This window comes from Pezoporus occidentalis, unplaced genomic scaffold (assembly GCF_034315485.1).
Source record: "Pezoporus occidentalis ecotype Australia unplaced genomic scaffold, CSIRO_AGI_Poc_V1 ctg350, whole genome shotgun sequence".
In the NCBI taxonomy this organism is placed as follows: Eukaryota; Metazoa; Chordata; class Aves; order Psittaciformes; family Psittacidae; genus Pezoporus; species Pezoporus occidentalis.
The window spans coordinates 38,903-54,860 of record NW_026915484.1 but is presented as its reverse complement, the minus strand read 5'-3'; the positions used below and the strand labels follow the sequence as shown (position 1 = coordinate 54,860).

Genomic DNA, 15,958 nt, shown 5'->3' with positions numbered 1-15,958 from the left:
TGCTGTTGCAAACACAGTTTGAATTATTTCTGCTGTAGCTACTCCAGTTTGTTTAAAAATAGAGGATTTTGGTCTTTCCAGGAAAAATTGATAGATCATCATTTAGAAACATCTCACTTGTCTTTCTCCTGCTCTTTATCTTCTTGTTTGCAGCAGCTCTGCTTATGGTTGGACTCAGTGATTTCCAAGCTAGATATTTCCATGGTTCTATGAGACATTGCAAAGTATAAGATTTGAATGTGACTTGCAGCAGACTGCAGGGCTGCAGAAGGGTTTTGTGTTATCTAGAGATTTAGATACAAACTGGGGAAGGTTGTTCATAACCTTTCATTTTTATCCTGGATGGATTAATCTTGAACATGCCTTAATATCTTTATTTGTCCTTTTACTCTCTGCTGCAATCACTGTTATCCAGGAGCCCCAAAGGCTTGAACTCAAGTTTTCTGCCCACTATTCAAGATCCCCTTCCTTCTGAAGTTTCTGGTCAGCAACTTGATCTGAACTCTGAAGAGACAGCAATCGAGCTACTCTTGGGCAGGTGAGTGGGATCATAGAATCATAGAATAGTTAGGGTTGGAAAGGACCTTAAGATCATCCAGTTCCAACCCCCCTGCCATGGGCATGGGCACCTCACACTAAACCATCTCACCCAAGGCTTTGTCCAACCTGGCCTTGAACACTGCCAGGGATGGAGCATTCACAACCTCCCTGGGCAACCCATTCCAGTGCCTCACCACTCTGTGCACTGAAAGTTAGTCCAAAATGGTCCTTATTTGATCACTTTATACTGAAATATGTCTCTTGACTCTTCAAGTTCTCCACAATCCTGGAAATGAAGCAGTGATGCAAACATGTGCAAATGGTGGGTGGCTTGCACTAAACTTTAGCAGATGACAACCACGATGCCTCAAAGTCCCTTGAGATAAAAGTGATGCTAGAAAGGTTAACCATGATATTTAATAAAATTAAGTTATTTGATGGTTGGAACTGTTGTGTCCTAAAATGTTTAAAAGTACATAAAACAAATACAGTTTCTTTGAAGAATCTACAGTCTTTAAATTAAAAATTGAGACAAACAGTAGTTATCTTTAATCTTCCTCCAAGTATTAAATTGACCTTTTCTTCTCATTTTGTGTAGCAAAGGCATAAAAGATGCTTGTACTGTGTCCCAGTCAGGGATATGAAAGAATCACAAAAGGGCTTGTGTTGGAAGGGACCTTAAAGCTCATCCAGCTCCAACCCCCTGCCATGGACAGGGACCCCTTCCACTAGAGCAGCTTGCTTCAAGGCCCTGTGTCCAAGCTGGCCTTGAACACTGCCAGGGATGGGACAGCCACAGCTTCTCTGGGCCAATATAGCACAAATCCCATCTAAAATACAACAGGATTGTCAGGATTCATGAAATACTGACTGCAGAGCTTGCAACACTAAGTCATGTTCCTTTTTCTTGTCCCCACAGTGCTGATTTCTCCACTGAGCCTTTCTGGGATCGGACAGGTTCCCTTTGGGATTCTCTGTCTCTTGGCAGTGAGGTGTATGACAGTGAACTCAATGATCCCCATTACGACCAGAGTCTGCTGGAGAGTCTTTTTTACACAGCTCCTGTAAGTGGAGATCTAAAGGCAGGTGCTTGATATGTAGTCCCTAAGGGGAAGAAAACCAGAAATCTTCATAAAACCAATGAAAAATCAATATTATAAGGCTTAATAAGCATTAAATATCATACAGAAGCTTGTGAGAACATTGCTTAAAATTACTGTTATTAAAGGAATACTATTAAGGCTTCAAAGTCAAACATGGAGTGTGGAAGTTGCTGGGGTTGAGGCTGTCCTTGAAGGCTTTTTTCTTTTAAACCTCTGAAAACTTTTGATCCAATTTTAATTGTTTCAACTGATTCAATCCACAGACTGGTTTTATTTTATGTGTCATGACCATTATGTACCTTTCTTGACAACCAGCATCGACTTCTTACTTTATGTGCATTATTTCTGTTGCAGAAATCTGATTCCAGTTTAAGTGATTTGCTCAGTGATGATGATGATGATGATGTAAACTCCTCCAGGAAAGTAACCAAGGCACAAACTGGCAAGAACACTGATACAAGAAACCCTCAGAAGGATTCTAATGCCTTTGATCAGGATCAGAAAGTGACAGAAATTGTACCCAGGTAATTTAGTGACTTGTTTTGCAGCATCTTGCTCATTGTAAGTTAGTATTAGCAATAATCACATGATGTTATTATGCTCTGTCATGATCCCACAATTCATTGAATAACCTTTTTGGCTTGGAATGTTTCTTAGCATCACTGGGAATGCTGGAGCATCAGCATCACGCAGGAATTGCTGTTTGTTAAAGAAGCAATTGAGATGCAGTTAGTTAAAATCATGAGTAGACAAAAAATGTAATCATAGAATGGTTTGGATTGAAAGAGACCTTAAAGCTGATCCAGCTCCAACCCCTGCCTCGGGCAGGGACCCCTTCCACTGGAGCAGCTTGCTCCAAGCCCCTGTGTCCAACCTGGCCTTGAACACTGCCAGGGATGGGGCAGCCACAGCTTCTCTGGGCACCCTGTGCCAGTGCCTCAGCACCCTCACAAGGAAGAGCTTCTGCCTAAGAGCTCAGCTCAGTCTCCCCTCGGGCAGGTTAAAGCCATTCCCCTTGGCCTGTCCCTACAGGCCCTTGTCCAAAGCCCCTCTCCAGCTTTCCTGCAGCCCCTTTAGCTGCTCTTTTCTTTCTCCTGAAATACTAATCACTGTGTGACCTTCATGATAAATTAATCCCTGTGCTGAAAAACACAAACTCCAGAGAGCTTTGTGCATTTCTCTGGCCTTGTGTAGGTACCAGATACAAAATAACTCCCATCCCGTTATCTGCCTTTGCACAAGGTCTTTCTGTGTATAAAATACGTATCTGCTTTCCAGGGACAGAGTTTGAATCAGCAGTTTGTTTCTCTGCTGATTTGTGTTCTCTCCTATAGCTGTCATAAATAAACCTCTCTTCTGACCTGATCTACATTATATTCGCTTTTCTCCATGACAGAACCAATAAACATGTCCCTATAACTCCAGTTATTGAGCTTTACTGCTTCAATACCATTTAGTGTTACGGTTTTATGACTTTTTTTTTTCCCTAATTCAGCTCCAGACATTTTTTTCTGCAACTTTTCTTACAGCTACTCTTATTTTTACATTCAGGTAAAGTTCCTCGCTCCAGAAGTACAAACACCCATTTACAAGTCAAATCTTATAAATAATTGCAAGTGAATTGCTGTTCCTCTGCAGCAGTAACTTGTCTGTGTGTGTCACTGTATCATCTCCTTTTCTTTGTATTTGACATTAAATGAAGCTTTTCTTTTTGAAGAGTTTGACTGCTTAAGATTTATGCAAAACTTCAACAATGTGGAACATGGGCTTTTTATTTCTTCTTTTTCTACTTATGTACCTCAGCTATTGTATATTGTAAGATTTCTGTTATAGAGACCACCAGATTTGTTGTAAAATACATTTAAAACCATTCTTTTTAAGAAACCATGATCAATATTTAACTAATATCCCACCAAGCTACGATATTCCTTTCAGGTGGTCATTCCTGTAGTGCTGATTCTCTGTTTTCTCTCTTCAGCCACTCTGCTAGCAGACCACTTGCTCCTCCAGAAGATCTCACAGAAGCTGCTTGCATCACATCCTTGGGTGCAGACAGGTTGGCATTGCTGGAGCGAATCCACCTGGCCAGAGTCATCATTGAAAGCTTGAAAATCCCTCCTGAGAGCATCCAGGTCTCACCAAGAAAGAAAGGTGCTATGGGGAAGCCTCCAAGGCCTGCATCAGTTAGCAAGCGGTAAGGAAGATTGTTTCTCACCAGCTGGATACTTGTGCCTTCAAGACAGATTCCTCTGAGTTCTGTGTGTAGTCCAGTACTCCAGGATTCTGAGGTCATCCCATTTCTCTGCTCTGCATTCCAGTACCTTATGTGGCTTACAAGAAAGCTGGGAAGGGGCTTTGGGCAAGGGCCTGTAGGGACAGGCCAAGGGGAATGGCTTTAACCTGCCCGAGGGGAGACTGAGATGAGCTCTTAGGCAGAAGCTCTTCCCTGGGAGGGTGCTGAGGTGCTGGCACAGGGTGCCCAGAGAAGCTGTGGCTGCCCCATCCCTGGCAGTGTTCAAGGCCAGGTTGGACACAGGGGCTTGGAGCAAGCTGCTCTAGTGGAAGGGGTCCCTGCCTGTAGCACAGGGTTGGAACTGGAGGAGCTTTAAGCTCCCTTCCAACCCAAACCATTCCATGATTCTGTGGTTCTTTCAGAGCATAGTATACTATGGGCTTTGGAAAATTAGAGATGTGGATAATTTATCCTGGCATGGGTTCACTTCAGGTTGTGCATTATCAGGGATTTTGGGGAGGTACAAACGTGGTTTGTGCATGGCAAATCATTGAAACAAAAGGGGTATTTTTTGTGCAGAATCTGACATTTACACAATCTGTTGAAGTAATTAATGAAATAGGTACTTTGGTTATTCTAAAGAAGTAGAATAACAGTAGATTGTGAGTATGCCTCTTGCCTCTGTGCTCACTTCCGTTATGTCCAGTACCTTTCTGGTGGATTCTGATCATCCATTCCCTTTTTAACTCGCAGTACCTTCTTTGTTGAGTACCACTTTCCAGTGGGAGCCTTCAGGGATGAAAAAGGACAGATCTCCATAACAACAGAAGTAACTCGAATAGCTTCAAGTAAAATCACAAATGATGGTGAGAACATTCTTTTCCCCCTTTACATTAGTTTTGTTGAATCTTTCATCTCTTATAAATTGTTTAGTAGCATTTCCTATGTATTCTCTTTGCTGCTGTATGATTTGTGGCACCTCTGCCAACACAGTGCAGGTCAATAAGCCCATTCCTTCATGTGAATAGAAACCAAATATCCTTTCTGCTGTAGTATGAGGATGACAAAGTACTTTCAGAAATATCAGAGATACTTATATCTCAAATAAATCATTTTTCCAGATGTTTTAGTATGTCATGTAACATCTGCAAGAGCTCACAGTGCTGGATCTGAGAGATCTTGAGTGCTCAAATCAATCAACGTTAATCTCTTTACTGGGAGTCACCAGTGTTTCTATCTCTGAGAACAACTGACATTATGTTTCCTCAGTGAGCAGAGACTGCTGGATGAACAAGATTCTTTTTTCCCTGTCTTCCAAGCAACTGGAATTCTGGGGTTACTTTCTAATGCCTCTCCCATAGGGTCATTCATTGGCTTTGCATCTTTGTAGGTGGCTCTTGAGAGATGTGGGGGGAATTCTGAGTTATCTATTTGTGTCCAGCCAAAGCACGTAATTCTTCTGAACCTCAGCTCTTTGTACTAAAGAAATAACACATCCTCCTGCAGTAGAGTCCAGCTTTTTGGAGCCCTGAAAAACAGGCAGGGCTGAAAGTAACTTGAAGAAGCCATCGGGTCCATCCACTGTGTCATTCTCTTTCCTGATTGCTCTTTATCTCAGTTACTAAGATGCCCAATGGGAAGGATTCCATAGCCAGTCCAGGCAAGGTGTAAAAGTGCTGTGCTTCCTGTTGGTCAAGTTTCCTCATGTCTAACTGGAGCGTTTTGACATCCCAGGAATACTTTATCCATCTGAACAAGGAAGAATTGTTCCTGTACTTCTTGCTCTTCTATTTTCTAGGCTAAACACCAATTCATTGAGTCTTTTCTTGCAAATATTACTTTTCTCCTGAACCTGTGGTGATTCTTATAACTCAGCTTTGACTAGCTCAAGATAGGTCTTGGAATATATTGCTTCAAAAGGAGACAGGGTTCTCCAGGTGAGGAAGGAAATGTTTTACTGTATGCTGGGATGACAGAGACTTGGTATCAACTTCACACTTTAGATGCTGCTATAATACTGATTTTTTTGTGCTGCTCAGCAAAGGGGCTACAAGAAACCTGGAGAGAGGGGCTTTGGACAAGGGCCTGCAGGGCCAGGCCAAGGGGAATGGCTTTAACCTGCCCGAGGGGAGACTGAGATGAGCTCTTAGGCAGAAGCTCTTCCCTGGGAGGGTGCTGAGGTGCTGGCACAGGGTGCCCAGAGAAGCTGTGGCTGCCCCATCGCTGGCAGTGTTCAAGGCCAGGTTGGACACAGGGGCTTGGAGCAAGCTGCTCTAGTGGAAGGGGTCCCTGCCTATGGCAGGGGGTTGGAACTGGAGGAGCTTTAAGGTTCCTTCAACCCAAACCGGTCTGGGATTCTCTGATTCTATAATTTAATAGGTTGAAACCTTGAGAGATTCATATTGAGGGTTTCAGCTCTTCCTCCCTCAGCTCCTAGCCTTGGTTGATCTCTGTGCACATGCTCACTGTGTGTTTGACAATCCTTCTCGGAAGTGCTAGCACTTTCCTTCACACCTTCTGATCATAGAATCATAGAATAGTTAGGGTTGGAAAGGGCCTTAAGATCATCCAGTTCCAACCCCCTGCCATGGGCAGGGACACCTCACACTAAACCAGGTCACCCAAGGCCTCGTCCAACCTGGCCTTGAACACTGCCAGGGATGGAGCATTCACCACTTCCCTGGGCAGCCCATTCCAGTGCCTCAGCACCCTAACAGGAAAGAATTTCCTCCTTATATCCAATCTCGTGTATCTCTTCTCACCCTGCATTCCCTCTGCAGAGACTGAAGTTTTATCAGTTGCTGATCCAGCTCAACAGACAGGTTAGCTCCGAACCCAGCTGGGAGCTCACACAACTCTCTCTTCCTTGCAGTGGTGACATTCCAGCAGCGGTTTGTGTTCCCTGTCCGCTTTGGTGGAGCGATGATAGAGCACTGGTGGAGCTCTGCTCTTGCTTTTAAAATCTACATGAGAAAAAGCACACAGAAAAAGGTATTTAATAAAAGTTATTTCTGTTTTCTGTATTGAAAAGCAAAGAAATTCTGTGCATTTCTATTTCCTCCAAACACACAGGCAGCAGTGGCTTTTCTAAGTCTTCTGCAATGCTTCATTATAATTGCTGACAGCTTGACTGTCAGAGACAAAACTAAGTGGTGTGGCTTGACTTGAGCCACTTCTTAATCAACCATTGCCAGGTATTATGAAGGGGAATGACATAATGTTCAGATCCTGTGAGTTGGACTGATTGCTGTTCAGTCTTGTCACCCAGCTAAAGGATTGTCTGAGTTTGAGACAGACAGGCAGAAAGAAATTGTCCTTCATCTTTATCCTTCATCTTTCAGCCTTCTAGTAGCTAAAGGGGCTGCAGGAGAGCTGGAGAGGGGCTTTGGACAAAGGCCTGTAGGGCCAGGCCAAGGGGAATGGCTTTAACCTGCCAGAGGGGTAACTGAGATGAACTCTGAGGCAGAAGCTCTTCCCTGTGAGGGTGCTGAGGCGCTGGCACAGGGTGCCCAGAAAACCCCATCCCTGGCAGTGTTCAAGGCCAGGTTGGACACAGGGTTTGCAGCAACCTGCTCTAGTGGAAGGCTGGGACTGGATGAGCTTTAAGATCCCTTCCAGCCTGAACCAGCCTTGGATTCTATAATTCCATGATTTAAAACTTATCTCCTGCTTTTTAAGCATATTGAATCAATTATATTCATTAGTCCAAATCTAGTACAGCTTATTCACCAATGTAGAATGATGAGATAGAATGATGTGGATGCAGCTGATAGCATTACTCTGCCCAGAGTAAGTACCATGAGATATGAGATCCTGTGTAGCTTGTTCATTTAGGGGGAAAAAGAAATATCTTCCTTTTCTCTAAAAATATTTGCTTGATCATCTGCATGTGATGAAGACAGTGAGAGGTGTTAGCTCATGTTTTATTGTAACCAACACCAAGGATATCTACCCATCTCTTACAGGAGCTTTTCTTTTAATGGCTGAATAAATCACCTCGAAGTATGGATATTTGGCTCAGTGTTAGGATTTGGGGTGCTCATTTTTGCATTTGTCTGGAACTGTTTGCCGTAGGTAATGGAAGAATTTTCCTTCCTGTTGTCCTGGTGAGGCTTAAAAATGGAACTAAGGGAAACTTTCCTACAAAATCCCTGTTGGAACAACTATGGGTATAGTAGTGGGGAGGGTGAGTGGCTGAGCATGACTTCCCAGAAGACTTTCCTTTCACAATATGCCCTTAGTTCTTTAAAGCTGACAGGAAGCTTACAAAGTGGATTCTTTTTCTGCCCTCAGCCAGTGGCCATTGGCTCAGCTGCGCTTCAGTTACGCCAGGTTGTTCAGTCCGAGCTGCTCACTGTCAGCTGTGAAATACCTGTGGACAAAGAGGGAGATCAGACACAAGTTGGGCCACTAAAGGTATGTGTTTTACCAGGTAGAGTTGGAGTTAAACACCAATTTTGGCTGCATATTCTCTCTTCTTTTAATGTTTCCCTCTCTTTGTTTTAATTTGGTGATCTCGGTTCGTAAGACCAATACAAGATATCATAAACCTTTTCCTTAGGGTTTTGGAGAGGTACTGTGAACCTCCTGCATGTCTAATGGTGCTGCTGGGTGATGTTCCCCTGCCTGCAGGCTAAAACAAGGTTCAATATCTAGGGCTCAGATACAGAAACCAATCTACGGGCAGATTTTGAGCAGCACATCCTCAGCGCTGGGAGCTTTGGCTTTTGCTCCACATATGACATGAGCTGAGGTGTGTCCTGGTGCAGAGGCCTGATGCTCCCTGTCTTTGGTACCACCTGATCACTTCAGGAGTTGCCTTCTCCAGTCTACCAGCTTACTCAGTTTAGGACTGAGAAGGAGTAATAGTCCTGCACAGCACAGTGTGAGAGACCTGGTGGATCTGAGGACAAAGAGCTCTCTAGATTAGAACTGAAGGGTTAAGAGAGTATTATGGATGATGATACTTCTTCCTGAGAAGCCATTCAGCAGAGCTGCCAGTAGAGGGGTCACAGAAGGATGAAATGTGAAAAGTAGAGTTTGGATGTGGGAGGAGTAAAGTGAAGGCAGGGAGGAGAAATTTGTATTGTACAGAAGAGGGAATGGAACAAGTTGTGAGGGGGGAAAAGTGGTAGGAAGTGGTGTAGGGAATTAATGAAATGAAGTTTGATGCAAGGACGTAAGAAAAGGGAAACTGATACTTAAAGAGGACAAGGGATGTCAGCCACTGGATCCACTTTGTGTTTCTTGGGTTCTTTCTGACAGATGGCCTTGAACTTCTCATCTTTGGATGTGTTCTCTATACCCGTTAAGAGTAGATACCATTTGGGATCTTTTGCTGCAGTATCTTGTCTCCTCCCTCCTAAATCCTCCTAAGTCCTTATGGACCTCTTGGAGCAAGTCCAGAGGAGGCCATGGAGATGCTGCAAGGGCTGGAGCAGCTCTGCTCTGGAGCCAGGTTGAGAGAGCTGGGCTGGGTGAGCCTGGAGAAGAGAAAGCTCCTGAAGGGGAGACCTGAGGGCAGCTCCAGTGCCTAAAGGGGCTGCAGGAAAGCTGGAGAGGGGCTTGGGACAAGGGCCTGTAGGGCCAGGCCAAGGGGAATGGCTTTAACCTGCCAGAGGGGAGATGGAGTTGAGCTTTTAGGCCGAAGTTCTTCTCTGTGAGGCTACTCCCCAGGAGTAACTGGTGCCCATCACCCCTGATCTTCTCCATGGGATTCCTTGTAAAAACATTCTTTGTAGCCACCCTTTAACTCCTGGCACATGGGGATAATGTCTCCTTGAGCATTCTCTTCTCCAGGCTGAACAGTCCCAGCTCTCTCAGTCTTTCGTCACGCGCTGCCCAGTCCTTGGGCCATCTTTGTGGCCCTCTCTGGACCTTCTCCAGTCTGTCCACGTCTTTTTTGTCGCAGTACTTTTCAATGTGGCTAGGTAGGTATTCAGTTTTCAGTCAGCTTTGTGATTGCTTTTCATTTTTTGCCTTTATTGAGCTGTAACTGTGGTTTTGTACTTCAGGTATGGCTTTATTTGATGAAACCACATGTAATTTATTTTGCAGTGACAGTTGTAGCTTGTAACCAGCACGTGACTGAAGCTAAAGCCTTCTGGGTGGTACCTAATACAATTCTTGAGCAAAACATGCAATGCCTATTCTTGTTTTTGATTCTTGCACAATGCAGGTGTCCTTAGAGCTCGCAGCCAACAACAAAGACTTCACCCTCACCACTGCCCGGTCACCTATGGCTGCACAGCAAGCTCCAGTGCATGCTGTGAGAAGTCCTGGGCTGCAATTCCAGGAGCCCAACAGGAAGAGTTTAAGTCCAGGAAGCCCTCACTGCTTGAAACTTAACCACATTGACTCACAGAAGACAGGGGCAGCCACCATGAACAGGGTGCAGCCACCACAGGCTGCACCAACCTCTGTAGGCCATCATCTGCTGACACAAATAGCCACGTCTGAAGAAGATGGGTTGTTGCTGCATGTGCTGCTGATGGTGCCTGAGGGAAAGGATTTTGTTGCTGAAGACCAAGGGCTCCCCAGCTCTTGTAATGTGTATTTAAACTGCAAGCTGCTCAGCACTGAGGAGGCAACGAGATCTGCTGTTGTATGGGGCACAACTCAACCTGCCTTCAATTTTTCTCAGGCAAGTCACATGTTTGCTATTGAGCACTTATTGAAGTGAGTTATTCTACACTGACAAACATGTCAAAGGTAAGTTACTTTTATACATGCAGGAACTTCTCTTCTTGGCTCTATCCAGTGTATTAAAACTACTTTCAGTATTGTTTTGGCTGGATGGCACAGTGTGAAATGCAGCTCCTTGAGTCATCTAAGTAATAAGTAAGATATTTGAAGAATGAGAGAGAAATAGTCAAGTTTAGGTTGGAACTGTTGGCTTTTCTGCCATTTTGGCAAGAAAGTATGTTATTGATGGCATCCTAATAGATTTTTTTGTTCCGTTGAATCATAGAATCCCATACTAGTTTGGGTAGGAAGGGACCTTAAAACTCATCCAGGTCCAACCCCTGCCATGGGCAGGGGCCCCTTCCACTAGAGCAGCTTGCTCCAAGCCCCTGTGTCCAACCTGGCCTTGAACACTGCCAGGGATGGGGCAGCCACAGCTTCTCTGGGCACCCTGTGCCAGCGCCTCAGCACCCTCCCAGGGAAGAGCTTCTGCCTAAGAGCTCAGCTCAGTCTCCCCTGGGGCAGGTTCAAGCCATTCCCCTTGGCCTGGCCCTACAGGTCCTTGTCCCAAGCCCCTCTCCAGCTTTCCTGCAGCCCCTTTAGGCACTGGAGCTGCTCTCAGGTCTCCCCTTCAGGAGCCTTCTCTTCTCCAGGCTGCCCCAGCCCAGCTCTCTCAGCCTGGCTCCAGAGCAGAGCTGCTCCAGCCCTCGCAGCAGCTCCATGGCCTCCTCTGGCCTCGCTCCAACAGCTCCACATCCCTCTTGTGCTGCTGCCCCAGAGCTGGATCAGGGCTGCAGGGGGGTCTCCCCTTCACACAGCAGAGGGGCAGGATCCCCTCCCTGAGCTGCTGCTCACGCTCTGGGGGTGCAGTCCAGCACATGTGGGGGGGTTCTGGCTCAGGCGCACCCTGAAGCCGGGTCATGGGGAGCTTCTCCTCACCCAGCACCCCAAATCCTCCTTAGGCTGCTCCATCCAGTCTCTCCCAGCCTGGGTTTGTGCTGGCATTGCCCCAGCTGAGGGCCAGGACCTTGCACTTTGCCTTGTTGAGCTTCATGAGGCTCACACAGGCCCACGTTGCATTTGTTTTAACAATACTTGGGTATTTGTGTGACTTGTTAGTCTTCAGCTGAAAGAGTGAAACCTGAAAAGGTAGCAGAAGACATTGAGTGAGCTGTGTGAAAAGATTTATCTGTTGTTCACTAAACAGATATTTAAGGATAAGGCAATGTTTTACAGATAGTTTATGATGTTATTTTATATTTATCCAAATCACATGGATTTTCCTGGCTAGCTCTTTCCCAGGCCTATCAGTTCTCTGAAACTCCTTTGGCAAGTGTACATTTAATTCTTAATTTCCATTTCTATGGAGCACAGTTCTGTAGACTGGAGTAATGAAGTGTTACCAGACTGCTTTGTACTTAACAAATAGCTTCCAGTGTAGTCTGTGTGCTAATTCTGCATTAAACCTTTTCAGGTGGTGCCTTTTTCCTTGACTTCCAAACACTTGGAGCGGCTGAAGAACAATGTCATGATTATTGAAGCATGGAACAAGATGGGAAGCCCTGGCTGTGATAGGCTGCTGGGGTTAGTGAAACTGCCTCTGCATCAGTTCTACATCTCATTCAGGTAAACATCCTTCTTCTGTAGTTTAGTGGCTTGGGAAATATCCTGACATGCTCAGGGAGAGAAGCTTTTGTCCCTTGTCTCTTTCTTCTTTCTTCTCTCTTCTCCTTTTCTCTTCTTCCTTCTCCTTTCTTTTCTCTTCTCCTTTTCTCTTCTTCCTTCTCCTCTCTTCTCCTCCTCTCTTCTCCTCCTCTCTTCTCCTCCTCTCTTCTCCTCCTCTCTTCTCCTCCTCTCTTCTCTCTTCTCCTCCTCTCTCCTCCTCCTCTCTTCTCCTCCTCCTCTCTTCTCCTCCTCCTCTCTTCTCCTCCTCCTCTCTTCTCCTCCTCCTCTCTTCTCCTCCTCCTCTCTTCTCCTCCTCCTCTCTTCTCCTCCTCCTCTCTTCTCCTCCTCTCTCTCTCTCTCTCTCTCTCTCTCTCCTCCTCTCTCTCTCTCTCCTCCTCCTCTCTCTCTCTCTCTCCTCTCTCTCTCCTCCTCCTCTCTCTCTCCTCTCCTCTCTCTCTCCTCCTCCTCTCTCTCTCTCCTCTCTCTCCTCTCTCTCTCTCCTCTCTCTCTCTCTCTCTCTCTCCTCTTTCCCCTCCTCTCTCTCCCTCTCCCTCTGTCTCTCCCCCTCTCTTCTCCTCCTCCTCTCTCTCTCCTCCTCCTCTCTCTCTCTCTCTCTCTCTCTCCTCTCTCCTCTCTCTCTCTCTCTCTCCTCTCTCTCCTCTCTCCTCCTCTCTTCTCCTCCTCCTCCTCTCTTCTCCTCCTCCTCTCTTCTCCTCCTCCTCTCTCCTCCTCCTCTCTTCTCCTCCTCTCTTCTCCTCCTCCTCTCTTCTCCTCCTCTCTTCTCCTCCTCTCTCTCCTCTCTCTTCTCCTCTCTCTCTCTCCTCTCTCTCTCCTCTCTCTCTCCTCTCTTCTCCTCCTCTCTCTCCTCTCTCCTCCTCTCTCTCCTCTCTCTCTCTCTTCTCTCCTCTCTTCTCCTCCTCTCTCTCTCCTCTCTCTCTCTCTCTCTCCTCCTCTCTCCTCCTCTCTTCTCCTCCTCTCTTCTCCTCCTCTCTTCTCCTCTCTCTCTCCTCCTCCTCTCTTCTCCCACTGTGGGTGTGAGTCACACTGTCCTCATACAGAAGTACAAGTACTCTGTGAGAAAGACACTGCTGCATGAGGTTTGGTGCCAGTTTAACTTGTGGCCCTGTGACGCATGAAGACTGTCAGAAATGAAAGTGACTGCACAGGAAAATGAAGCATGGCATTCCATCGGTGATTTTCCAAGCTTGTGACTGACAGAGTGATTTTCTTCCTGCTTATGCTCTGCAATGGATCCCATTGCTAGGGATGCTGTCAGTGTGCACAGCACAGGATAATGCTTGTATCAAAAAGGGCTCTAAATACTTCATGCTTTAATTGTCCTCTTATCCAGTGGGTCTCTTCAGAGCTCTCTGATCTTTTTGGTTCAATATTTTGTCTTCTTGTTCAGTCAAGTAATATAACTGCTTAAAACTATGTAAATTAAAGGAAACACTGGACAGGACTGATTCTTTCTAATGCAAAAGATTAATTCATAGACCCATAGGATCCCAGCCTGGTTTGTGTTGGAAGGGACCTTAAAGCTCATCCAGTTCCAACCTCCTGCCTTGGACAGGGACATCTTCCACTAGAGCAGGTTGCTTCAAGCTCCTGTGTCCAAGCTGGCCTTGAACACTGCCAGGGATGGGGTATATTTTGGTCACACTAATAATAGGTGCAAATCAGATGGTGCTGGGGCTCACTGACTACTTTGCTATTTAATAATTTATAATAATTTGTATAATTTTTCAGTAATCCACTGTAGTTCACTTGGATTAACTTCAGTTATTAAAAGTTTTCACATTTCTGTGGGAGACTGTCCCTGTTCCTTTCCTTCCTGCCCAAATCCATCCCCAAAGGTGTGTAACAGCCTCATAAAAGTATAATATGGCTGCAGCATATTAATAGGAGTCTTGTTCCAGTTCATCCCCTTGCTCACGTGTCTCTAGGCTGACTTATAACTATGTTAGCTTTTGGAAAGCTGTATTTTGTCATTGCTGAAAATAGCCTTTTCCATTTGGCAGCTCATGGAGCTGGGCTGTGTGAAGACTTCATGCACTTGAGCCAAGTTTTGGAGGAATTGAGACAGATTTATTTCTAAGTGCATTGAAAGTCCCGTCTCAAATGAGCTTTGTGTGATCGTGTTCATATTCCAATGGCTCAATCTCACTTGTTTGTTGTGGTGTTTCTTGTTGTAATCTATTCTAGAGATCCAAAGATTTCCCACTTGCTGCTTCAAGCTCAGTATCCCGTGGTGGCTGTGGACAGCTACATGCCTGTGGTGGATGTTTTTACTGGCAGCAGAAGTGGAAGCCTGAGGGTCATTCTGGCAATGGGGTCAGCGAATCAAATAGCAGCACTGCAAAGGCTAAAAACTGAGGAAGGGATGGTACCTCCCATCACACAGCGACCTTCCCACTCTCTGGATCCTCCTCCTACAAAGCCTGTCATGGTATTGTTCAATAAATTCCCATTCTTGCTGTTATGGATAAGTGAAAAGGATTTTACCAGTGAGTTCCTTAATGGAGCAGTGATCCCCAATCTTTTGACGCCAATTTTGTTCTATATCATAGAATCCCAGACTAGTTTGACTTGAAGAGACCTTAAAGCTCCTCCAGTTCCAACCCCTTGCCATGGGCAGGGACATCTTCCGCTAGAGCAGCTTGCTCCAAGCCCCTGTGTCCAACCTGGCCTTGAACACTGCCAGGGATGGGGCAGCCACAGCTTCTCTGGGCACCCTGTGCCAGCGCCTCAGCACCCTCCCAGGGAGGAGCTTCTGCCTAAGAGCTCAGCTCCGTCTCCCCTCGGGCAGGTTCAAGCCATTCCCCTTGGCCTGGCCCTACAGGCCCTTGTCCAAAGCCCCTCTCCAGGTTTCTTATCAGCCCCTAACATCCTCTTGTATGCTGTTTCCTAAAGAATCATCCTTTCCATATAGATTCCCTTTGTTTTATTAGCAGTTAGACCCAGAAGGGGAAGACCTGCTGGAACATGTGTTTGAGATCCATGTGGAGAGTGTGAAAGGACTGACACCGTTACAGTCCACTGTCTGGGGAGAGGCTGACTGCTACGTACAGTACTACTTCCCAGTTCAAGAGGCTGGTTGTGGTGCACTGCAAGGAGCTGAATTGCAGGAGGATGGTAAGTTTCTCTTACAGTCCTAATTTAGAGCATTGCTTCAGTTAAATCTTGTTTCATGTATGATACTTCTACTTAAAAGGGTGTGTGATTTCAGAGCTTTCATGCAGCCAGAGCTTGCTGTCCTCAGATCTGCACACAACTGTGCTTGGGATGCATCAGTAAATGAAAAGCCTGCGTTGATTGAGGCAGGTGACGAAGTTCCCAACAAAAAACGATGCCTGGTTTTGAGTCTCTTCACATAGCATCTTTTTGTTAAAGATCCCAGAGGGCTTCCCCAACTCATCCTACAAAGAACAGATATACAGGGAATACTGACACTATATACAGCTAAATTCAATGAAGGCTTTCCTTACAAAGCCTCTCAAAATGCACATTTTCGTGGCCACACCAAAAGAAGACTTGCTGGTTTAGATGGTAAGGACTATGAAGGAGTATTTAAATAACTGAATTGGAGAAAAGGACTTAGTGTTGATCTGGAGGGCTTTGAATCACTAACATGTATTTCCTGTGGAAAACACGGTCAGTAACATGGTTCCATAGCGGCTCCTCTGGACTGTGTCAACTTCCAGCCACATTGAACTGTTGTTTTCCACTTGTG

At 45.6% G+C, this 15,958-nt stretch overlaps 1 protein-coding gene across 1 annotated transcript in view; it reads left to right on the top strand.

Moving 5' to 3' along the window:
- C2CD3 (C2 domain containing 3 centriole elongation regulator) overlaps positions 1–15,958 on the top strand; it is a 52,663-nt gene that overhangs the window by 5,190 nt on the left and 31,515 nt on the right. The window contains 11 exon segments of the mRNA XM_062630422.1: positions 416–538; positions 1,460–1,604; positions 1,998–2,167; positions 3,622–3,837; positions 4,630–4,742; positions 6,749–6,867; positions 8,170–8,292; positions 10,055–10,519; positions 12,035–12,186; positions 14,431–14,674; positions 15,177–15,360. Coding sequence (XP_062486406.1) covers positions 416–538; positions 1,460–1,604; positions 1,998–2,167; positions 3,622–3,837; positions 4,630–4,742; positions 6,749–6,867; positions 8,170–8,292; positions 10,055–10,519; positions 12,035–12,186; positions 14,431–14,674; positions 15,177–15,360 — 2,054 coding nt within the window.